This window comes from Durio zibethinus, chromosome 16 (genome assembly GCF_047325235.1).
Source record: "Durio zibethinus cultivar Kanyao isolate XHJ-2024 chromosome 16, ASM4732523v1, whole genome shotgun sequence".
Lineage (NCBI taxonomy): Eukaryota > Viridiplantae > Streptophyta > Magnoliopsida > Malvales > Malvaceae > Durio > Durio zibethinus.
In genome coordinates this window covers 3657062-3682218 of record NC_143177.1, presented here as the reverse complement: position 1 = coordinate 3682218, position 25157 = coordinate 3657062, and the positions used below count along the sequence as shown (strand labels likewise).

The 25157-nt window shown below is 28.6% G+C and overlaps 3 protein-coding genes across 3 annotated transcripts; 1 reads left to right on the top strand and 2 right to left on the bottom strand.

Moving 5' to 3' along the window:
• Positions 1–4413: 4413 nt before the first annotated feature.
• Positions 4414–6936, bottom strand: LOC111291527 (small ribosomal subunit protein eS1-like). The gene is made up of 7 exons (XM_022883361.2): positions 6837–6936; positions 6687–6734; positions 6481–6586; positions 5578–5718; positions 5272–5457; positions 4896–5096; positions 4414–4740 (listed from the first exon to the last, which is right to left on the bottom strand). The coding sequence occupies exons 1-7, from the start codon at positions 6845–6847 to the stop codon at positions 4645–4647; spliced, it is 789 nt and encodes a 262-aa protein (XP_022739096.1). The 5' UTR covers positions 6848–6936; the 3' UTR covers positions 4414–4644.
• Positions 6937–9545: 2609 nt separating this feature from the next.
• On the bottom strand, positions 9546–10705 carry LOC111298264 (leucine-rich repeat extensin-like protein 6). The gene is given in 2 exon segments (XM_089745000.1): positions 9546–10270; positions 10273–10705. Coding segments are annotated over 2 exon segments (1158 nt in total).
• Positions 10706–20261: 9556 nt separating this feature from the next.
• Positions 20262–24783, top strand: LOC111291543 (U-box domain-containing protein 70-like). The gene is made up of 8 exons (XM_022883362.2): positions 20262–20661; positions 21416–21509; positions 21630–21680; positions 21768–21941; positions 22194–22373; positions 22524–22643; positions 23491–23624; positions 24329–24783. The coding sequence occupies exons 1-8, from the start codon at positions 20504–20506 to the stop codon at positions 24405–24407; spliced, it is 990 nt and encodes a 329-aa protein (XP_022739097.1). The 5' UTR covers positions 20262–20503; the 3' UTR covers positions 24408–24783.
• The last annotated feature ends 374 nt before the right edge of the window (positions 24784–25157 follow it).

Here is a 25157-nt window from a genome sequence, read left to right as displayed (position 1 = left end):
TAATCACTATTCTCGCTATAGGTATCTTTACTTGATTGATGAAAATTGAATTTTTTAAAAATTCAAAATTTTTAAAATTATGGTACAAAAACAATTAAAGAAAGTCATCAAAGTGGTTAGGCTTGACCGAGGTAATAAGTATTATGGCAAACATGGTGAAAATGGACAACACATGGGACCATTTGCCAAATACTTACAAAAGTGTGAGACTGTTGCCTAATATATTATGTTTTGTAATCTTAAACAAATGGTGTAGCCAAAAGACAGAATTGCACCTTTAATGAAAATTATGATGAGTAGATCAATCTTCTTGGATCTTTTCAAGGTGAAGCTATTAAAACTGCATTGTACATACTCAATAGAATATTTAGTAAATTTATTTCTAAAACAAATTTTGAATCGTGGATTAGTAGGAAACCTAGTTTGAACCACTTTCGAGTTTGGAGATATTCTACAGAAGTCAGAATTTATAACCTTTTCAAAAGAAAAACTAAACCTAGGAGTACTCATTGCTATTTCATAAAGTATCTAGACTATTCTAAGGGATATAGGTTCTATTCTCCTACATATGGGACTAAAGTTGTAGAATCACAGGCGACAAAGTTTCTTAAGCTAGATATTGCTAACAATGGTGTGACAAAAGTTGTTGATAACAATGAACCTATTAGACACTTCTCAATTCTTTTGCTTGCAACACAGTGCAATATTTTGCCAGTGACTATTAAGAGAGAAGATTAACGGCACCCTCATACCACTTATGTTACTTTTGTTGGTATACCTCTAGTTCAAGAAAATGATATTGAAATGCCTTTGAAGAGATCTTCCAAGCAAAAAAAATCTACCATTTCTAATGATTATGTAATTTATCTTGGAGAGAGTGACTTTGATATTAGTCATATTATTGATCCTATGACTTTTAGTGATGCTTTTAATAATTCATTGTCTAATGTATGGATAGATGCAATGAAAAATGAAATTAGTTTTATGGCTTAAAATGGAGTTTAGAAGCTTGTCGAACTATTAAAAGGGTATACGCCCATTGGTTGTAAATGGGTGTATAAAACCAAAAAAGATTTTAAAAGAAAAATTGAGAGACTTAAAGCTAAACTAATGACAAAGGGACTTTTTCAGAAAAAAAGAATAGATTATAATGAAACTTTTTCTTCGGTGCTTTCTAAGGATTCTTTTAGGATTATTATAGCCTTGGTATCACACTTTGACTTAGAACTCCATTAGATGGATGTGAGGACAACTTTTTTCAATGCTAATCTTAGAGAAGAGGTTTTATATGGTGTAACTTGAAGGATTTTAGGAATATGGAAAGAAACATTTAGTATGTCAACTTAAAAAATCAATCTATGGCCCTAAGCAAGCTTCTAGTTAGTGATATCTAAAATTTGATGAGATAGTTACTTTCTTGGATTTTGAGGAAAATAAGATTGATCAATGCATACCTTAAAATCAATGGGAGTAAGATATCTTTCTTGTTTTATATGTAGATGATACCTTACTAGTTTGCAATGATATCAGTTTGTTGCATAAAAATAAGCAATTAACCAAGACTTTTAACATGAAAGATCTTATGGATGCCTCTTTTGTTCTTGAAATTGAAATTTATAAAGATAAGTCTTAAAATTTGTTGGGATTATTGCAAAGGTCTCACATTGATCGTATGAATAATGTATTTAACATGTAGAACTATAATGCTAGGGATACACCTATTATAAAAGGTGATAGCCTTAATCTATGTTAGTTCCCAAAGAAAAAAATTAATAAAGAACATATCATATACTAGTGTAATTGGGAATCTTAGGTATGCTCAGGTTTGCACTATGCTAGATATTATTTTTGCAATAAGAGTTCTTGAAAGATATCTTTCTAGTCTTGGTATGGATAATTAGGTTACTGCTAAGAAAATGGTAAGGTACTTGCAAAAGACCAAAGACAATATGTTGGTACGAGAAGGTGAAAAAATCTTAAGATAGTAAGGTATACAAATTCTAACTTCGTTACTTGTCAAGATAACAAAAAGTTCCACCTTAGAGTATGTTTTTATATTGGCTGGAGGAGTATGTCTTGGAAAAGTGTGAAACAAACATTCTTTGCTTCTTCCTCCAAGCAAGTTGAGTTTGTTACATGCTATAAAGCTACTACACAAGCTATTTGGCTTAAGAATTTTATTTTAGGCTTCCATATTGTTGATTCCATCTCTAGACCAATGAAGAGTATTGTGACAATAGGTTTGCCATGTTGTTCTTTAAAAACAATGAAAGCACTAGTGGGTCTAAATATTTAGAGATAAAATATCTTACAGTTAGGGATTTTATGAAAAATGGTGAGATTTTTGTCAAATACATTGAGATTGACAACATGATTGTTAATCTTTTAACTAAGGGATTAAGATTTATAGTGTTTGGTAAACATGTTGAAAGCATGATTATTTAGGGTCTTTTGATGTAATTCTTTAATGGGAGTATATCATTTGTATTTCACACTCACACATCATGGTTTACTTTTATGTTGGACTTTTTTTTTGTGTTTGGAATATCTATGTGATATTTGATTTCATGCTTGAATGATGATTATCGTTGGTTGACATTTTATGTTGTTATTGAATTTTATTAGTACATGTAAACTTGGAAAATTAAAATTTGTTATATGTATTGTGAAATCTTAAGACTTTGTGTCAGCCTCAAGTATGACAGTTTTGTCACTTAGGTATGTGTCATAAATGACACCATTTAGGAACCTCGAAGATATGGAGGAGACATATAGGTACATTTGGATGTTATGGAGATTTCTAAGCAAATTTAAAAAAATTGGCAAAAGAACTGACAATGAGAATAACATATTGAGATCATATTTGGGTGTTATTTTCTTGATACACAACCACATTAAGATCCATTGTCGATAGAGTCATTGGTATTTATAATTATGGATTAGTTTTATGTCAATAAAGGCTATAAAAGCTGCTCTGATTCGGTATTAGATAATTTTATTGAACAAAATCATTAAGATATTATCATAAAGGACTAAATTATTTTTTAAAATTACAGTCACATCAAAATAAAGTAAATTAACTTAGAGTCTTATTTTCTAAATTATGTTTTATTAAAATCAAGCAACCCAATCAATACTACCCACGTGAGAGAATGTTAAAATTTTCCATAAGTGAATTACTATTAATTAGTGATTTTAATAATTTAATAAAACTAACTGATAAGTTTAGTCTTAACACGAAACAACCATGATAGCTCAAATAATTTAAAATGATTGCTTATGTGTGAGTTTTGCATATCTTATTGGGTTACTACGGTAAGATGATTGTGTAAGTTTTTGTCTCGATAAACTTTTGATAGGAAGGCTTCTAAGGTTTTTAACCCCTCTTCACTTCTATCAATTACGGTTACTACTCATTAGGAGTTACAAGTAAGAGAAAAAGGAAAAAGAAGACTTAATCACTCTTAAGAATTGTTTTGCTTGCACATATCAAGAATTGTTTTGCTTGCGCATATCAATTACGATCACCCAAACAGGTATTCAATTTTGTTTGTTTAATTGTAGTGTCCTGATTACATCTTGGGTTAATTCTTACTTGCAAGACCATGTTGTTTGATGTTAGCCACAAACTTCCCCTGGGATTTTCCTGGCATTTCGCCGCCTCCAGCATTTTATCTTGTAATTTCAAGCAACAATGTCTAAGACGTATAACTTTTTTATATGGTCAATAGAAATGAAATTCAAAACATGCAGCTCAACAGCTCAAGGCTCATACTCTTTAACTGCATTTTGGTTTTAGACATTACAAGGAGTTGGCTAGTTGATCTTGTGGTCCCAGTCAAAAGAACTACAAATCGTACATATTTTATTTAAGCAGAGCCGGTCTTGGAGGAATGAGGGTGAAACTAATGAAGTTACACTCCTTTTTTAGGAATAAATCAGTTTGATTCTTTGCAATTATTAAAAATATATCCATCGACTCGTTTGTTTTTTTTGAAAAAATCAGTAATATTGATTATCAATTTTTTAAAACTGAGCCCTTCACCGATCTAGTGTTCATCTCTATTGTTTGAGATGGTATCTGACTGTATTTCTAAGCAATTGACTTATACTCTTCATAGCCTACCTGGCCCTAGAAATCCAAACCCATCAAGCGGGCCAGACGATTCTAATCAAAGACCCAATCACAAAAAACTGGACGGCGGTCAGAATTTTATCCTTTACCGTTTTCAGATAAACCAACAATTTGTAAAGGTTAACTTTACATACAGTACAAATAAAAACATTATTTAGTGAAGGGGTTGGCAGGAATCAAGTAGTCATTGAAACGAAACCCCCACCATTAAAAAGTTCAATTTTCCAGATGGGTGTTCATGTAGCCATATTAAAAGCAGCTAGCTGTACAATGCAGAGTGACCGAGAATTATTTTAGATCAATGAGATAACATTAATTGTATAGTTGATCGATACCAACACAGACATGTTCCAAGGAGTTACAGATTGTCCAGTCAATATTAATTTGCAAAATCATATCCTTTAACATCAAAAACATGGAGAAATTCTCTACTAAGTTTTCAACAAAAAGAAAATGATCAACAAAACTCTTAGAAGCAGAAAAGACAAACATATTCAAGGACTTATCATTCAAGCTCCAACAACCTCTGGTGTAGCCTCAGCCATTGCCTCATCAGCAGGCCTCTCTACTTTCACACCAAAATCTTCTGAGTAATCACCATGAACCTAAATAAATAGAAGAAAGATATTAATCAGGCACAAGGCAAAGACACTTTGATATCTTATTCAGCTATAAATACCAAGGCCACATGGAATATTTTCATTCAAAATGTTGTCAGGATGCAGGGAAAGACTAAGCAGAAAAGATATAAGAAACATACCTCCATCAACTTTCCAAGATCAAACTTGGGAGCCTTCAAAATTTTGACTTTACGAATGAACACATTCTGCAAAGGATAGATGCTAGATGTTGCCTTTTCAATTTCTTTTCCAATCATCTCGGGAATGAACTTTTGAACTAATTCCTTCAAATCACAGGATGATGCCTGGGCAGTCATTATCTCACTCATCTTTCGGCGTATCTGCAAAATAAAAGAAACTTCACTCAGTCACTCAGTCATCATGGGATTGACTGCTTCAGGAAAAGTACAACACACTCTGAATAAATGATCAGTGAAGTTTCGATATATATCAAGGTATGTGAGTCAAGAAAATTGTCACAAGAACTGAAAGTTTGGCAGAATATCAGAGTAGTACCTGCCTAATCTGGCTGGATTGTGCATAACAAGTCCTTTTAACCTGGTTTGGGCGCCTCTTAGTGAATCCAATGCAAAACATTCTCAAAGTATAATTGTCAGTTGTCTTCACATCCACATGAGCTTCAATTAGAGTTTGCCATTTACGCACCAAAGACCTCAGTTTGTCAGTTGTAAAATTCATTCCCTGGAAATTTGAAAAGGAAAGCAAAACAAATTTGTTCATTTATTATTACAAACAACACTGGAACAATGTTGTAAATAAATATTTTGGCCAAAAAAACAAATATATTTATATTTATCATACCCAGAAATTGGTCAAAACATTTTTTCCTTGAACATCTTCAGCTCTCAAACGAATCTTTCTATAAGCATGATCCTCATCGCCACCTTGAAGATCAGCCAGTGATATCTCAAACACACGGTGTTTGAGTCCTTCTGAAGCAATCTGTAATAAAATAGTCAAGTTCAAACTATTTATCTATATACATAGAGATTAAATTGTAACCGCATGTTAACGAAATGTAATAACCAGGTCTAAGTTCATTGTGCTGTACCTACATGCAAAATTAATTATTTTGAAGATTTTCTAACATCCACATAGAAAAATAGAAACAAACTCATGAAGTCACTTAAGCGGCTAAATAACAGAAGCTGACAAATGATACAAGACCAAAAAAAATAAGGAAAAGTAAGTTTAAGTTTCTCAACAAATGAATCCTTGAAAGATAATTGAAGAAATGAAATTGATTATAAGGCATTCAGGCTCTTTCTAGAATTCCAGGCTCTTTCTAGAGTTTCAGAAATTTAAGCATTCAGATGGCAAATAGATTAACCATATAACATATTAGGCTAGTAGAAGTTTGGTAGAAAAAAAGAAATGACAATTCAGCATTTCAGCTAAAAAAATATCAGGGTCCAACCAAACAACCTACTACAAAACCATGGTTCAGCTCAAACATGCAATTCTACATTTCATAAACAGGAAAAACAGCACATAGCATGAAAAATCAAAGTTAAATTAAGCATCCTTATCGTCATTCCGATAAAAGATAAAAGAGTCGCAGCACTAAGCCAGGTACGCAATGTACAAAGAACATGTACAAAATCCAGTTTCGCTCAGGTTCAAACTATACAATAATCTTACATATAATGCAAAACAAGCATTTTCAAAAGAGTAAAAGAAAATAAAGAATTAAAAGAAACAAACCTTGGTACCCTGAGTACGGGTAACAAGAGTCTTCCCCACATTTCTGGTAGTAAAAACTGATGGAGCCTTGATATCATACCAATCCTTCTTGGCAAATGGATCAGCTCTAAAAAAAACAAACAAAAGACATCAACATCAAACAAACAGATCCATCTACAAAATACCCAAAATGAGATTTAAGCTTAAAAAAAAAAAAAAAAACTCACGCCTTCTTCTTTCCTCCCTTCTTTCCCTTGGAAATCCTCTTGTTCTTCCTATATTACAATACAAAGAAAGAACCCAAAAAAAATCAGTGAAAAGAAAAGTAGCAAAACCCATTTGAAAAATGAGGGAGAGGAAGATAAAGAAATTAGTACCCGACGGCCATGGTTGAAGCTTTTCCGGTTAGCTACGAAGTGCAAAGCAGACGGCCGCTAGAGAGCTCAACCTTGTTTGGTGTGGGAGACTTCAAAGTTCAAACCCTACTTTTATTAATTGGTTTATAAACAGCTCCTTGGTGGATCGATTTTGGGCTAATCGGGTTGCACTCTGAGGGTTTTGAGCCTTTTTGGGTGAATTAGAGTTGGATTTGAGCAAAATTCTAGGCAGAATTGGACCTATGTTCAATATTTGAGCCCACTATTCACTAATCATGCCTTTTCTTTCTCAGGCAGTCAGGCTAACAAGCCCTACTTCTGTTTTTCTATAATTTTTAATATTTATTTTGAAAAAGAATATAAGTTTAATGTTCTTATATTGTAAATATGATAATTTTAAATACGGTACAATCATATAATATAAAAATAATATAAAAAAATTATATATGAGTTTTGAAAAAATAAAAATATATATTTTATATTTGATGTGTCAATATGATTTTTGATATTATAATTTTTTATTTTACATATATTTGATACCAAATAAATAAAATATAAATATATGAATTATCAAATTTAATTTCTAACCTTTTTCAAAAATGATAGAACACATGTATAAATTTTCAATCAATTTTATTGTCATGTTTAAAGATTGTAATTGCTTGATGTTTGAGTTGGTCAAGATAGCAAAACATTTAAAAAAATTTTCTAACGTTAAATTTAGTAAGAAACTTATGATATTATATTTTATCACACTATAAAATTAATATTTATAAATAAATTTTGTGCTGCGGAGGGTTGGAACAATTTCTTTAAGCCTGTTTATACCCAAAGCATTCCAGCTATTTGGTTATACCAATTGCAACTAATTTTGAGAAACCAAAGAAAAAGCAAGGAAGATGGAGCAATTTACCTTTTGAAAATTCTTTGTTTTTGTGATTGAAGGTTTTATTGAGGATAAGAAGTTTTGTAATTCAAGCATTCAAAGTCTAAAGAAAGAAAAAAAAAATTAAAATTTATAATCACTTTTAAAATGTGATATTTAATAAATTAATTTAAAATTTAAATTCTAATACTTCTAACTTATATTCCTATCTTTAAACTACGATAACTTTTAAAATAAAAAAATTGTTGATGGGGTAATATTAAGAAAAGCTTCCATAACTTAAAAATTTGCACATCCTAAATTTTTAGATGAACAATCTCAAAGATTGAAATTAAAAAAAAAATTGAAATAAAAACACTCTTTTTATGGACAAAATTGATGAATTCACAATATATATATTATAAGTAAATATCTCAAAAAAAAAAAAAATCTTGCATCAGTCACTGTTCAAAACATCAAAATTTTCCTTTAAAATTTTTGACAAACCCATTTATGTCCCTCATCAAAAGTAATATGGTAGAATCATATTTGCTTTAATGATTAATTGTTTAATTTAAGATTAAATGAATCTATATCTGTTGCTCATTTAAAAATCAAAGGTTTGTGTCATTCAAGGGGGGCATAACCCTACAATAAGAGGAGGGAGAAAGTTAAGGTTTGATTCCCAACATTGATATCTTTTTTAAGGTTGTTTTGATCATTAAATCAAGCAATTAAAGACAAAGATCAAAGGTTTAACTAGTTACAATTTAGGATCTCAACTTTTGGAAAAGCAAGCAACACCATGTGGGCTTATTTCTAATACTATTAATTTTTGTCCCCATATTTTTGAGTTCGGACCAATTAGCATATTCATCTAAGCTCTTCATCCAAAATTATTACTGTACTTTTTTTTTCAGACTTTTCTACTTTTATTAGTTATAAAAATATATTAATAATAATTTAGTTACTATTTTTTCCTACTTCGTCTCCTCACCTCTCTGGTTGAAAATGAGTCCATGATTAATATAAAAGGCAGCTCACCTCGATATGGATAAATATATATTTATTGAAGATTGTATCTTTCTCTATTTTTTTCTTTGGCCAAAACTTTTGTTTATTGAAGAATTATAATCTATGAAACATAAAGATGGATATATAATATAAGTATGACACAATAACATGATCATTTTTAAAAAATAAGACATGAATATAGTAAGTTATGGTAATTAAAATTATTTTTATATTATTATAATCATCAGTTAAAAATATATGATAGATATTTGGTTAATTTTTAAAAGATATTTATCTTTGTAAAAAAAAAAAAAAATTGGTGATAAACATAACAATAAAAAAAATATAACATCATTATCCACATGAGAATTTTTTTTTCTTAGTTTTTGTCATATCTAAGTTTCACACATATTTAGATGTATCGCAAGTATCAAAATATTGGACACAAATATGATACGGGTCGTGAGGGGTTCAAAGTGTCCTAGATTATAATACATTTCAAAACAGTTCTTTTCTTAATTTATAACCAGTTAATCAGTTGGCTGTTGTTAAACAAGAGAATGTGAATTAGAAGACAAAATTAATTATTTGGAAGCATTTGGCTATGAAATATAGCAATGCAAAGAACGATACGGAAACCTCAGTATCATTAATTATTCTCACCAATCCAGAAAATGTACATAAAATAGAAATTGGATATTGCTTCTCAAAAGACAAATTGAAAAGAAAAAACCCAACTGTGCGTTTTAAAATTTCCATACATGAAAACAACTGCAAAATGAAAATAAATACTAAACTCTTTCTTTTTATACTGAACTTTGATTTCGTGGTCATGGCCAATGATGGACAGGTGGATGCGGTGGTGGTGATGGGCGACGTGGACGGCTAGGTGAGCAGCCAGAGATACTACAATCAACTGCATGTGCATAGAAAGACTTGCATTCCATTGGTGATCTCTGCAATGGCCTATAGGGAATACAATTCTTTCTATCATTTTTGGCACGCAACTTGAGGCATTTTGAAGGTTCCGAAGTGAAGAAATTGTTGGAGTAGGTGAAATTCTTCAGCTTAGGCAATGAACATACGCTCTCAGGAATATAAGCAGATAGTTCATTGTTTGCCACATTAAGCTGTTCCAACCTCTTCATTTGCCTAATTGCATCTGGCAAAGGCCCAGCTAGCTTGTTAGAGCTAACATCAAACACTGTCACTCTCTTTAATGCACCAAGTTCTGGTTTCAAACATCCTGTAAATCCATTGTTCATGAAAATGATATCCCGGAGATTTCCTGCCATTTGTACCAAACTTGAAGAAGGAAAGCAGCCTGTGAGGCCGCTACTTGCCATGACAATAACTGATACAGGAGAGTTACCGAAGTTTTCCGGTAAAGATGATCGAAAATTGTTGTTGTTAAAGAACAAGGCATCTAGTTTCAGATTAAACAACTGTGAGGGGATTGTGCCACTGAACTCATTGTATCTGATGTCAAGAAATTTGAGTGAAGGTAAATAAAGAACAACATAAGGGAACTCTCCATTAAATTGGTTATTACTATATCAAGCTCATAAAGAAGGTTGAGTTTTCGAAAGCTTTCAGGTATCATGCCAGAAAAGTGATTGGAGTTTATGTGGAAAAGAGCAAGGTCAGTGAGGAGGCCAAGCTCTTCAGGTAAAGAACCAGCTATGTTAGCATGGTTTAAATCTATTCCAGCCACTGTTGTGATGCGAGGGTCATCCGGGTCTGGTGCACAAAAGACTCCGGTGTAGTTGCAAACTTTTGGGCCATACCAATTTGAGGCAAAGCCGTAGGGGTCAGAAGTCATGGCATGTTTCCAAGCTTGGAGAGTTATATAGGCCTTGAGAAGTCGAGGGTTTGGGATCAATGGTGGAGTAAGATCGATATCTGTCAGGCTATTAGAGGGTTTAGAGAAGAGAAATATGATAGTTAGGATCACCCAAAGGAATGATGTTAGATGTGGTATTTTCTTCATTTTGGAGAAGGATATGTCATGATTGGCAAAATTTGCTTTGAATTATATAAGCTATATTGACAACTCTAGGAGACGATTGAATGTTGAAATCACTAATCAATAATTGCTTATAACAGCCTTAAAAAATGTGCAGCTAGACTGTTTCCCATCTTTATTGTTTATTTGATATTTCTCTGGAAAATTAAGGCTACATTTTGTGGAATAAAGAAGGGCTTTTAATTTAAAATTTTTTTCTTTGATCAAGAAGAGTAGTAACATGTTCTTTCTTTCTCCTAGACTTGAACTTGCTTTTACATGCTGTTTAATGTAATTAGACCTGTTAATTTTAAACACCACATGACTATATGATACAAAAACCTTACAAAAAACATATATGAAAATAATATAATTTAAAAATTTTTCAAAAACTGTATATATATTTGACAAAAATAAAAAATATATATTTTATATTTGACAGCAGGAATTATAATATAATATTTTTCGTGTTTTACATGTATTAGATATAAAATATATTGACATAAATACATGAATTAAATGTACTGACATCCTGCAGGCAAAGTAAAGTTTCTAGTGAATGGCTCTGGGAAGAAACTGATAAATGTTACCAAAACACGTTTTTCCCTTTTAAGCCACTGGGTTTCTTCTTTTGAACCATAGGATTAAATTTCAGATGTTAAAGCAATTCAGGATGGAAATATTTTTTGACAAGACAGGTTATCTGGCTTTAATTAAATTAACGTTATATGCAAATAAAGCAGGCATATTTGACAAAAATGTACTGACAAAAATCTGAGATGGTGATGAAACTGCTAATTTGTATGGGAACAGGGTGAAGACAGGAAATGGGAATCTGAGAAATAATGAAAGCTGCATTTTTTTCTTATTATAGGTGTAAGTATACATCCAGTTTAGTTTTGAAAAATTTTATATTTTATGAGGGAATCTGTTTCAGGTTGTGGTTAGTTATCCACAACCAGGGACGGTAATAGGAGCCAGAGGGGGCCTTGGCCCCCCAACATTTTTAAAAGTCCCTTATTTTTATATATACTTATATTAAATTCATTTAAATTAAACTCTAAATTAAAATTATAAAATTTTTTATGATTTTATTTTTTAATTTATGCATTACAATTTAAGAGGTATTTAAATCACATTGATATTTGTATGTTTATTGTACTCAAATATCATTACTTGCAAATTCTTGAAATTATGAGGCTTGCCATAAGTTTTAAATCACAATAATATAAATTTAAAATAAGTTAAATTAAATTTTTAATTTTCTCAATAAGATTTTAAATTTTCAATAAGTATCAAATGTGTTTTTTCTTTTTTTTTTTTAAATTTTTTTATACAAGAAAGACCTTCTTTTTAGCTTAGTTCAACTTTTCCTCCATATTATTTTCCACTTTTATTTTTACTTTAAGATCTATATCTCATATTGTTGTATTTTTTCACAACAAAAAAAAATTATATTGGAACTATTTTACAAAAGGATAAAAAAATACTACAACTTTTAATCTCAAAATGCTAACATCATTCTTTTAAAAGTATATTTAATTTTTTTATTCTGATAATATGTTTAATGATAGATTTATTTGTATCTCTTTTGTGTTTCAATTTTAAATTATAAAAAAATAAAAAAAAAGTTCCTATAATTCATTGATAAATTGTGTAATTAATAATTTTACAGTTAATTATAAATCTTGTTATTGTTAAAAATATAATATTATCGTAATTATATTTTTGTTTTATAATTTTATGAACTCGTCATGTTTTTATTAATACATTATTTGTATTAATAAGTATGATAAAATATTTCTTTAGAAACAAAAAAGTAAATTATATATCATTAGTTGACCCTTTCAAAACTAAATGTCAAGAGCGTTCACTGTACACAATGTTCCTCATCTTAGTTTATTATTTAACACCAAAATAAATCTCGGTGGTTGCCTGGTTGGAAACTTAAGACCATTTCATAACGCAAAAAAGCTGTCAATTGCACATGTAATATTTTAATAGCATGTAATCTGAGTTCACAAAGCAAATGTTTGAGAAAAAAAAAATGTGTATACCTCTTAATGATTATATGAACGAATTTAAATTAATAATATATGGACAATATGTATACCAAACTCAATAGACCAAGTCACTGAAATTGGAGCAGTTACAGCATTCATCAGTCTTCAACAATGCTTTTATATATGAACAATTAGAAAATATATAAAACCAGAAGAACTTTTCAATGCATGGAGCAATAAGATATATAGAAAACCGACGCCAAAAAAAGACCATAAAGCTAAGGACCAAAATTTGAATTTGAACTAAAAGTTCCCTGTTTGATACATTGTCTGTTATGCTGAGGTTTGGTCGTGCTGGTTTCTATTCATTGTCTTGTTCTGTTTGAGGGTGATGGTGGATGATGACTAGATATATATGCTGGTCAAATATCAATCTCCATGTGTTTTACTTTATGCAGCGGATGGGGTGCATTAATGAAAGGGGCCTGTTCTGTTTTTTAAAGTTTAAAGAGGATAATGAAATTGAACTTGGTCAAATGATGGTCTTCCATGCACTATAGTTAAGTTTTCACTTGATCAAATGATGATTTATCCTCTTAATTTCCTTCTTTACTACAATGAAAGACAATGATGTTCTGTTCTAAATCTTTCTAGCACTTTGTCAAACTAGTTGTTTCCACTTCACTGCTAATTTCTGTTGCGAAGCCTTATGCAAGCACTGCAAGCAATGCTTGTAAATGACAGGAAGCTAATAAAGGCAGCTGGCGGCGTTACTCCTCAGTCCTCAAGACCGTCGGCCGCCAACACCACCAATAGGTTGTCACCCTCTGACATACATTTTAGACACCCTTAACCAACTTCTCCACATCCATCTATGCATGCAGGCTCTTCCAATAAGGAATTCTCATATTCCTTTTTTCTTCTCTTTCTCCATAATTTCTCACTTGGTTGTCATAATAGAAAGATGAATAGATGGATCGTTCCAAGAGAACATCTAAATAGAAGCTAGGATTTTGATATTTTTGTATTCAAATATTAAAAAGATCATAGATGAGATCTAAAAACAAAATCCAATGTCTAACTATGTAGCAAAAAAACTCGAATGAATTTTCTCTTTTTTGGTAAAGAAAAGTTTAGGTGAGAAGTTACTTCATTCCATAATATGTCGCAGGTCTTAGCGAACTTACATTTTCTATTTTTTGGTAAGTAAAATGGTGGCGGAAATGGTGTCACCATTTCAGGGAATAGAGCTTCAGTGATCTAAGAATAATGATCACCTAAGTTACCTCTTCTCCCAACCCTGCCTTCTCCAAGTTTCAAACCCCTACCTTTGACAAGTAAAATTCACTTGGAGCTAGATTGCTTACTACTGAGCCAACACCTCATTGGTTTAACAAACTTACATTGGACTTATGTATCTCTCAACTAAGAGAATTGTGGTAGCAAAAATCGAATCTATATGAAGTATTCTATCTTTACCCATTCAATCAACCTCCTTTGGTTTCTAATAGTTTTCTTATACATATAAAAACGATATTTGATTATATGCAAGCATCGAAGTGATACAATCTTACATATATTAAATCTTAAATTTTAGGTTAAATATAAAAATGGCTCTTATAATATACATGTTTTATTCGTTTGGTACCTAAAAAAAATAAAAATTTCAATTTAATATTTCAATTTTCATTTTATCATTCACTTTGATATCTTAGACTAATGACGTTAGTTAACTTCTTGACATGGCATGATATAATAAAATGCTATAACATGTAAAAAAAAAACAAGATAAGTCAACATTATATCATTAATTGTCACGTCAACATTAAAAGAAAATTTCTAAAAGATTCAAAAAAATTCAAAAAAAAAAGTTTTTAAAAACTGAAATATTTGAAAAAAACTTTAAAAATATATAAAAACTTAAAAAATAAAAAAAAATCTTAAAATTTTATTAAAAAATAAAAAAATTCTAAAAAATTCATAAAAACTTTAAAATTTTGAAATAATAAGAATCTAAAATTTTTTAAAAAATTTTAAAAAAATTTTTTAAAAATGTACAATATTTTTTAAAAAGTTATGAAAATTTTTCATGCATTTTGAATGTTTACAATTTTAATTTGTATATATTTTATAATTTTTTTTAGATTTTTTTTGAACTTTTTAAAAATTTTTAAAGTTTTCTATTAATGCTAATGTGGCAATTAATGATGTGATGCTAATTGAATTTTTTTGACATGTGTCGACATATTATTGATTGTTCATGCTATGTCAGCAAGTTGACGTTAATTCAAAGTATTAAAGTAGATGATGAAATAAAAGTTTAAGTATCAAACGGATAATTTTATTTTTTTTAGATATCAAATTAACAAAAAATGTATAATACTATGGAGGCTACTTTTAACTCTTAAATTTTCTGCAAAGTTGATTCATCAACCCTTTGTTCATGTCGACATGAGCCTTCTTGCAAACAATCTTAGGGAAAGGCCTTTGGATACCTTTGATAGAGGTCAAAGTATAATCTACTGCTTTCCATCTTTTGTTCTCCTTTTTTTTTTTTTTTTCCATTGTGTATAACAAATTTTACAATGTTTCAATTACTATCAATATTGTTTTGTAATGTTCATCATACTTTTTAAAAAAATGTTAAGCAGTTAGCTTAGCTTGTAATATTTTTTTAAATAGTTGCAATAAAAAACTAAAATTGAATATCTTCTTCTTCAAAGATGAGAGGGTATATAACATGAGGGAGCACTACCTCTTGGTAAGCAAATTGAGATCTTAGATTGAAAATAATTTACATTATCAATTTTTTTAATATAAAAAATTATAAAAAAAGTTATAAGTATTGAAATTTAAATTTTAAATCTATTATATATAATATTTTAAAGATAATTAAATGAATTAACTGAACTAAACTTTCAATTTTACATGATTATATAAAATAATTAATTTAAGTTATGAGTTCTACTTTATCAAACTTTGTCATTCATTTATTTGTTTGAATGGAACAAATATTATATATATATATATGTGTGTGTGTATATATATATATATATTTGATAAAAAAGATATTGTAGTCTAAATAATGAAATACGAAAAATAGTATAGTATTGAACTTTGAATTCCATATTCACTAGATCTCGCCATTTAAAAGTAATTATATGAACAAATAAGCTAAATTTTGGATTAAAAAAAAATACTATTAATTGTTCATGTAATGAATTACAAAAGACAAATAGGATAGGCCTCATAATCATACATCATATCATATATAATATATAATATTATAGTACAATATATAGAAACCTGATAAGATTTATTTACATAGATACTTAGGTGGATGAATTTTGTTTTGACATGTAGGAATCCTTAAATTTTTTTTAATGACATGTAAGATATATTTTAATTGTAAAATATTTATCATAAAATATATCTATTTAAAAATTATTTAATTATCCAAAACTTTCAAATTTAAGTGAAAGATCAATTAAATTATTTTTTAGTTGTTAGCAACAAAACTTAATTTAAATATATATTTTTAAAAAAATGTATTTTCAAATAATCTAAATATATATTTTTCAATTTAAAACTCTTAAATATAGTTTTATATTATCTTTTAAAATAGGTTTCATAATAATATAAATATATATCTTTTTAAACCTAAAACTCTCAAATTTAGTGATATCATAAAGTGGACTTCTTAATAATTTAAATATATGTCATTTTAAATTTGAAAATTTAAAATATAACTTTTATTTTTAGAGATTTCATAATAGTCATTTATAATTTGATTATTTTTAAATTTAAAAAGACTAAATATCACATGCATTAGAATGAAAACTTTAAAATTCATAAAAAATTTTTAAAATGAAAAATATTAAAAATTTAAAAGTTTTGGAAAAAATCTAAAATTTTTTAAAAAATTATAAAATATTTTTTTAAAATTATGAAAAAATTTCATTCTTTTTTAATGTTAAAATTTTAATTTTTTTTATATATTTTAGGAAGTTTTTAGATATTTTTGAATTTTTTGTTTTTTATTAAATTTGAATTTTTTTAATTTTTTATTAATGCTAACGTGATAATTGATGATATGGTATTGACTTAATTTTTGATATGTGTCAGTATATTATTGATTATTCATGCCACATCAGTAAGTTAAATAATAATGTTAGTTCGAAGTATTAAAGTGAATGATGGAATAAAAATTTAAATATCAAATTGATAATTTTATTTATTTAAATATCAAACTAACAAAAAATATATAATATAAAGGTTATTTTTGAATTTAATTCTTAAATTTTCTACAAAGTTTATTCATCAACCCTCTTGTTCAGGTCGACATGAGTCTTCTTGCAAACAATCTTAGGGAAAGGCCTTTGGATACCCTTAATGGAAGTCAAAGCATAATCTTCTGCTTTCCATCTATTGTTCTCTCTCTCTCTCTTTTTTTTTTTTTTTTTTTTCCATTGTGTATAACAAATTTTACAATGTTTCAGTTAGAATCAATATTGTTTTATAATGTTCATCATATTTTTTTAAAAAAAAATTTAAGTAGTTATCTTAGCTTGTAATTTTTTTAAATAGTTGTATTAAAAAACTAAAATCGAATATCTTCTTGTTAAAAAATGAGAGGGTATATCATAATATGAGGGAGCTCTACCTCTTGGAAAGCAAATCGAGATCTTGGATTGAAAATAATTTTTATTATTAATTTTTAAATATAAAAAATTGTAAAAAAAAAGATTATAAGTATTACAATTTGAATTTTAGATTTATTAGATATATTATTTTAAAGATGATTAAATGAACTAACTAAAATAAACTTTTAATTTTACATGATTATATCAAATAATTAAATTAAAATTTGAGTTCTATTTTATCAAACTTTATCATACACTTATTTGTTTGAATGGAATAGATATTTATTTATTTATTTTGATAAAAAAAGGTTATAGTATGAATAATGAAATAAGAAAAATATTGTAGTTATTGAAATATAAGCTCCATATTCACTAAATCTCACCATTTAAAAGTAATTATATGAACAAATAATAAAAAACTAAATTTTGGATTCAAAATTAATACTATTAATTGTTTCGTGTAATGAATTACAAAAGACAAATAAGATGAGGCCTCATATGTCGTATATCATATATAATATTATATTATAACATATATAAAAATATAATAATATTTGCTTACGTAGTTACTTAGGTAGATGATTTTTATTTTCAATACGTACGAAAATCTCTAAAATTTCTCATTCTATAATCACATAAAAGATATTTATAAAAAATATATTTAAAAATTATTTAATTATCCAAAACTTTCAAATTTAAGTGAAAAATCAATTCAATTATTTTTAAGTTGTTAGCAACAAAACTTAATTTAAATATATTATTTTTTAAAAAATGTATTTCCAAATAATCTAAATATATATATTTTATTTAAAATTTTTAAATATAGTGTTATATTATCTTTTAAAATAGGTTTCATAATAACATAAATATATATATATATATCTTTTTAAACCTAAAAATATAAAATTTAGTGATATTATAAAATGTATTTCTTAATAATTTAAATATATGTCATCTTAAATTTGAAATTTGAAATTTTAATTTTAATTTTTAGAAATTTCATAATAATAATTTATTATTTGATTATTTAAATGTAAAAAGACCAAATATTATATACATTTGAAGATCATAATTTATTATTTAATGATAATCTTAATGTTAATTCTATTTCTCTGTTTTTTAATCTTTATACTTGCAAAGAAATGAATTTTTTTTTTAACTTGTGAGATACACTAAATTTTTTATTATATTTTAATAATATTTTGATATATGAGATGCATAATTTTTTTATTATATTTTTTATAATATGTGTATCAACTTGTTAAAAAGTTAAAATCAATATTTTTTTATTTTTAAAATTTTTATGAAAACTTTGATTATTTTGTTTATTCAAGAGTGTGTGCATGGATCTTATAAAATTTTTTTGATATTTCATAGATGTTGAAGCAGAGGAAGAAAATCGGTTTAATACAATAACAACTAGGGATGGTAACGGGTTAGGTAAGGGTGGATTTTTGCTCATCTCGAATCTGACTTGATTTTATATATAAAACCAAAACCACCCGACTTGATAATTTTTTTATTTTTTTATATCCGAACTTGACTCGATCCAATATTATATAAAATCATATCTGACTTGATCCGAAATTAATAAAATATTATTTTTTAATATAAATATAAAATTAAATAAATAATTAAAAAATAATTATATATAAGGTCAAGTCAGGTTGGGTTAATAGATAGGATTGGGTCGAAACCCACTAGATATGGGATGGACTACTTTCCATTATAATAACTCTTTTGAAATATTTTGACAATTAAATTTAAAAAACATAGATTTATTTGTTTAGATATTGGGTGTTGGTTTTATTTATTTATTTAGAAAAGATTATATAGGCTTACTTTTAATTATTAATTTTGTTGTGCTTTTTTTTATTTTTTTAAAATTATAAATAAGGTAAATGACTAAAATGAATAGTAATTCTAACATAAGTATTTTATATAAAAGTAAATTCATGTTTATTTATGTGAAATTAATTTTTTATAATTAATTTTTTTTAGTATTATTGGCTTTTTTTTTTAAAAAAGAAACATAAGTATTAAAAGCAAAAAAACAAATTCTTTTATTTTTGAAATTGATTATAAAATTCTATGAATGGGAATTAACAAATTCTCATTAAAACTTTTTTACAACAAATTTTAAAATAATTGTTTAAAATTTAATATTATTACTTAAAATTTAAAATTATTTCATTTCAATTTTTACAGTAACACAATGCTATATCAAATATAGAGTATAAAATAAGTATAAAAATTAATTTGACAAACCTTATAAATGTTGAAAATCAAGATATGACTAAAATTTATGCAAAAAATGTATATGCGAGTAAACTATCACATATATTATTTAAATATTTAAAATTATTATTTTTTCAAATAAATAAATTTATCTTAAAATTATATAAACTTGCAAGTATATAAAAATGATTGACAAGATAAAAAGGACACAAATTGAAAAAAGTTAATTTGAAGTGAAAAAACTTTTATTTTTTATTTAATATTTTGTTGGTGCACTCAACAATATTATTTACATATAAATTTTTGAATATTTTATTTTTTCTCAAATTTTATTACATGTTTTGAATTTTTTAATTAAAAATTTTAATTTTTATATTCTGATTTCTTAATTATATTATTTTTATCTTATATTTATATATTAAATATCTAAATAATTAAATAATATTAATTTATATATTTTAATATATTTAAATAAATAAAAATAATTCCTATATTACACTAATAAGAAGCTAGTTTAGTTGCTATAGTTGAAATAACCCATTTCTAATGGGCTTTGTACTTAGATACTGTTTTTAACACCCAAATCTTTGCCCCTTTATTAGACAAGACCAGGTGGTACAACAAACTTATTAACAACTAGAAACTCCTTCGCTTGGCGTGGCTCGGCTTGGCTCTATCAAAACCAATCCCATGTTTCCTCTACTCTAAAACCCTATCAAGCAGGATCTTCTTTAAAACACCATCAGTTATTACGCTGTTAAAAACCTCCAAACATATCAAGAAAAAAAAAAAAGTTTCTCTCACACATTAACCCTAACTACAACAAATAAAATTACCCAGAAAAGAGAGATAAAAATAGCACCTTTGTTTGAATTTGAATCTCTGTGTGATTGAATAGGATGACAGAAGCAGAGTTAGGATCTGGTAAAGGAGGGTCTGAAGAGATGTCATTGAAGGATAAAGGGAATGAATTTTTCAAGGCTGGGAGCTACCTCAAAGCTGCTGCTCTTTACACTCAGGCCATTAAGCAAGACCCATCGAATCCTACTCTTTATAGGTAAATTAACGACTTTAGGTTTGATTAGTTGAGGTTTTGAGATTTTTATAAAAAACAAATTGCAATCTTGGGTTTGTTTTAAATTGCTTAATTATTGTTTGAGAGTCTTCTTAAAAGCAATTTGGAATTGATGTTAAAAGCTCTTTTCAGCTCAATTGGTTTTCTTCTATTTGCAGGCTTATATTGTGTTGCACTTGACTTTTCTTTTAGCTTTTGTAATCATTGTCTGGTTCAAACATCATGTCCATAAATAAATTCTTGAGAACCCTAACATTAGGGCGTTTATTTATGTTGTAAAATGTTTCGTGTTATCTCGTTTGTATCAACCATTTGCTGTGGTAGATAAAGTGTAGAAGAAACCATTGTGCATTTCCTTTCTAGTTTGATACAATGCAACAGTATGCTGGGGCTTTTATTCATTTTGCTTATGGGTTGTTGATATTTGAAATTTTGTTTAATTGATTGCTTGATTCCAGGATGGCAGTATTTAGTAATGTCTTAAACACACTCATATACCCTATTGGTGTGTGTTCAATAAGAAATAGCATATAAATGGAAGCTAACTCTGATTTTAGTTATTTAATTTTATGCCATTATTGATGAATGTTGGTTCATTTTCTGTAATTAGTTTTTGTCCTTTTTGACTTCTCTACGTGTTCCAGATATGTAGTTGGATGTGTACATCTGTATTCTTTTTTTTTTTTTTTTGGCACCAATGCTAGAATTTCAATGTACTTCTCTTTTCTTGAATTAGCAATCGAGCAGCAGCATTTTTAAATTTGGTTAAACTTAACAAAGCACTGACTGATGCTGAGACAACAATCACATTGAATCCTCAATGGGAAAAGGTAGATTTCGGTATTGTATTTTTTTTTTTTCTGGATGGTGGTGATGGGGCCAAGAGTGATTGCCTTTAGATAGTCATTGAATTTGAATTGTTTAATTTGTGTGTTTTGGTATATTTCCAGGGATATTTTCGGAGAGGATGCATATTAGAGGCCATGGAACGATATGATGATGTAAGTTCCTAGCTCCCTCCAAACTTTGATAAAGAGACGATGCTATTTGTTTATGATGCTGATATTCCAAATATTAAATTATTATAGGCTTTAGCTGCCTTCCAAATAGCTTTGCAATACAACCCACAAAGTGCAGAAGTATCAAGAAAAATTAAGAGGCTTTCCCAGCTTGCAAAAGATAAAAAGAGAGCTCAAGAAGTGCAAAACTTGCGATCTAATATAGATATAGCAAAAAGCTTGGAAACACTGAAATCTGAAATGGTGAGTTCATTGAGCATAGTGTTATGATTTCCATGCTATGTGTGTGTAGTTTAGTTGTTTATTTTTTGCTTTATTTGTATATTTGATCTTTGGTTTGATTATGGATTCTGTTTTCTTTTCTCTTTTGCAAATGTTGTCTGCTAAGACTATTCTAGTAAAATTTTCACCTACTGGTGTAGAGGTTTGAAATCATTAGTAGGATTCTTTCCGCTTTACCTCTTGACAAAAAATATTTGGCCTTTCTCTTTGCAGTCTGAAAAGTATGCAGCTGAAGATTGTTGGAAAGACATGTTTTCTTTTCTTGTTGAGACAATGGAAACAGCTGTACAATCATGGCATGAGACTTCAAAAGTGGATCCTAGAGTCTACTTCCTTCTTGATAAGGAGAAGACACAGACTGATAAATATGCTCCAGTTGTCAACATTGACAAGGTATTAGACTTTCGAAACTATCTAATGTGTATTACAGCCAATTCAAGAAATAGGAATTAAATAGCTATCGAATTTATATTTCAACCAAATTAAAAGAAAAATGGTTCTCAACCATATCTAATGAAAATGGCATCTTTCCTCTTGTGCCAGGCATTTGAATCACCCCACACGCACAGCAGTTGTTTTTCATTTCTGAGGCAATATGCTGAAGATTCTTTCTCTGGAGCAGCTTGTTTAATTGCACCCAAAAGTATCATAGCTTATCCGCAGGTAACTTCGTATTTGTTCTAAATTGCTATAGAGACTTGCCTTGTGGACAACCACCAAATGCTTTTGGATATTCTTAAATGCAACTTTAATTTGCAAAATCTGTCTGTCTTGTGCCTTTTTTTTTTAACTTTCTTCAGTGCAGGGGATGTAATTATGGTATAATGTTTTTTTTGAAAGGTTATATGGTAATTTAGATAAACTGATAAATTTTAAGTTGGTACAGTTGGTTGAAGACTTGAAGTGCTGGAGAGTTTAGCTTTCTATCTACAATGAAAAGTAAAGGAATAGTAGTTCTTATTATATGTTGCAGTTTATGATCCTTAAAAATTATAGCTAATGGTTCTAGCTAAGTATGTCTTGTTTTCCACATTATATTTTGTCTTCTATTTGTTCTTCATGGAATAGATTAGTGCTTCTTGATTTTGTGAAGTAATAGTCATTTCTTTTAACAGTAGTGAGGAAGCGTAGGGCTGATTCACAATTTATAGCTGGGTTAGCAAATGCAAGTCTTAATGATCTTATTACAAATACTAGAAACATTTTGTAGAAAATTTGATTAGTGCTTAATGATATAAATGTAACTTCATTGGGGTTAGATATTCTGCTCTGAGCCCAATATATTTGAGCAAGTTCAAAGTTGGTGGATGTTCTTTGCTTCTCAGGAAGAAAAAGGAGATGGCTAGTCTTGTTCAATTTTGCATGCTATTGAGAGTCCTGTCATCTCTGAATCTAAGTTATGCTTGAAGGATCTAATCACATGTTTACATTAAGTTAGCTGATGGTTTATTCAGTGCATAATACAAGATTGAAGGCTACAAGCTCCTTTGATTCAATGGTATCGTTGCAGGTTTGGAAAGGTCAAGGGTCAAGGAAGTGGAGACATGGGCAACATGATGGTTTCTTTGTTCAATTTGAGTCACCGCTTTTGCGAAAACTATGGTTTATTTCAAGTTCCAATGAGATGGGGAAGACATTGTGCAGGTTTCTCTCTCTCTCTCTCTCTATGCATGCTTGCAATCTCATCCATAATAAATGTGTAGATAATCAGATGCAACTTTAGTATTTAAATTGCTAAAATTTGTATGGCGGTTGAAATGTGTCTTGTTACTTGTGCCATGAATGCATTGCCCTGAAATTGCATTTGGAGAATTCATTCTCTTAAAATATGTGCTGATCTGTTAGAAAGTTACTTTACCTTCCTAACTACTGCAAGTGAAAGAGAGTGTGTACATTAGCTGGCTTATAAATTTTCTTGCATTTTGTCTCACTGGCAGCATGTTATTTGAAAATTTGCACCCATATGGAGCTTTGACTTTGATTCTTCGCTGTACTTTGCGCACCTGATGAGTTAGGGGTTGGGAAACAGATGTTCTTTGATGGTAGATGAATTTAAAAACTCATTTATGTTCTGCAGAATATAACTCTGTTTATTTATGATCTGATGAAATGGTGGAGAGTGATTGTATCGGTTTCCTTTTACATCAGTCTTAAGTTTTAAGTTTGGATTGCTGCTTTCAAGGAAAAATCTTTTTGAAAGTCTCAAATGGAAATCAATGTTGCTTGATCTATTATATTTGATCCTAATGCTTCAACAATATATTGAATATGCTATGGTGAAAATTTATTGTATGAAATTGATTACTTTACTGAGTTTATTTTTGTCTGAACACCTTTGTGCATTTCAGGGATCCGGAGGTTCTGGATATTGGTGCACATGAAGTGCTTCCACGACTTTTCAAAGAAAAGCTGTCCAATTCTTCATGAACTTTATCTTTGGCTGAAGGAAATAGTGTGCTTCCTCGTTGCTTTGAGCTGGATACGAATTTCTTTTTAGATGTGAAAATATGCAACTAGGTACTTTTTTGAGTCAAATAGCATTCATGTTCTTGATTTTGAAAATTTTCTAAAGAAGTTTACCAGCCTTTTTGAGTCATTGCATTTTCTGGGTGTTTGTTGAAATTGCTTTCTTGCCTTTGGTGATTCATGTGTTTCGACTCAGAGTGGTTTATGATTGATTCTTGTTCGATACTCGTGTTGTATGTTGGAATCACAGCAAAGCTAGTTGGTGTAGAACTTATTATTTTCTGTTGTAATTATATGTACAAAGTGATGGGCCACTGTAGTTTTGTCCATTCGTCAAGTGGTTTTTTTAGCTCATTTGCTATCGAAGATGATCTAGAAATCTGTATGTTTCATTATTCTTAGGACCATGGTGGTTTGTGCAAAATGTTATCGGCATGGGATTTGATGAGAACAGGAACAATCATATGCTATTGAACTCTAGATTGTATCTGCCATTTTATATTGAAAATCTATAAAACAATCAGGATATTGAAAATTCATCAGAATGGAACAGGCTACAACAAATTAATCTGATTAATTGTTATTAATTGAATCACATGATGAGAAATTACTCTTGGTTTCGAAAATATAATTATATCAATGATAATTTGATATGCTATATTTATCAAAATTTTCAAAATATGAATTATTTACCTGTGCTAACAATTGGAT

Bases quoted from the DNA above. Each gene is read 5' to 3' on its own strand.
- LOC111291527 (XM_022883361.2), bottom strand. The intron at 5,719-6,480 runs GTTTGTTTCTTT...ATTTTATTACAG, and splicing joins CCCGTACTCAGGGTACCAAG to ATTGCTTCAGAAGGACTCAA. The intron at 4,741-4,895 runs GTATGTTTCTTA...CTATTTATTTAG, and splicing joins ATCTTGGAAAGTTGATGGAG to GTTCATGGTGATTACTCAGA.
- LOC111291543 (XM_022883362.2), top strand. From the start codon at position 20,504: ATGACAGAAGCAGAGTTAGGATCTGGTAAAGGAGGGTCTGAAGAGATG. The intron at 21,510-21,629 runs GTAGATTTCGGT...GTATATTTCCAG, and splicing joins TGAATCCTCAATGGGAAAAG to GGATATTTTCGGAGAGGATG. The intron at 21,942-22,193 runs GTGAGTTCATTG...TTCTCTTTGCAG, and splicing joins AAACACTGAAATCTGAAATG to TCTGAAAAGTATGCAGCTGA.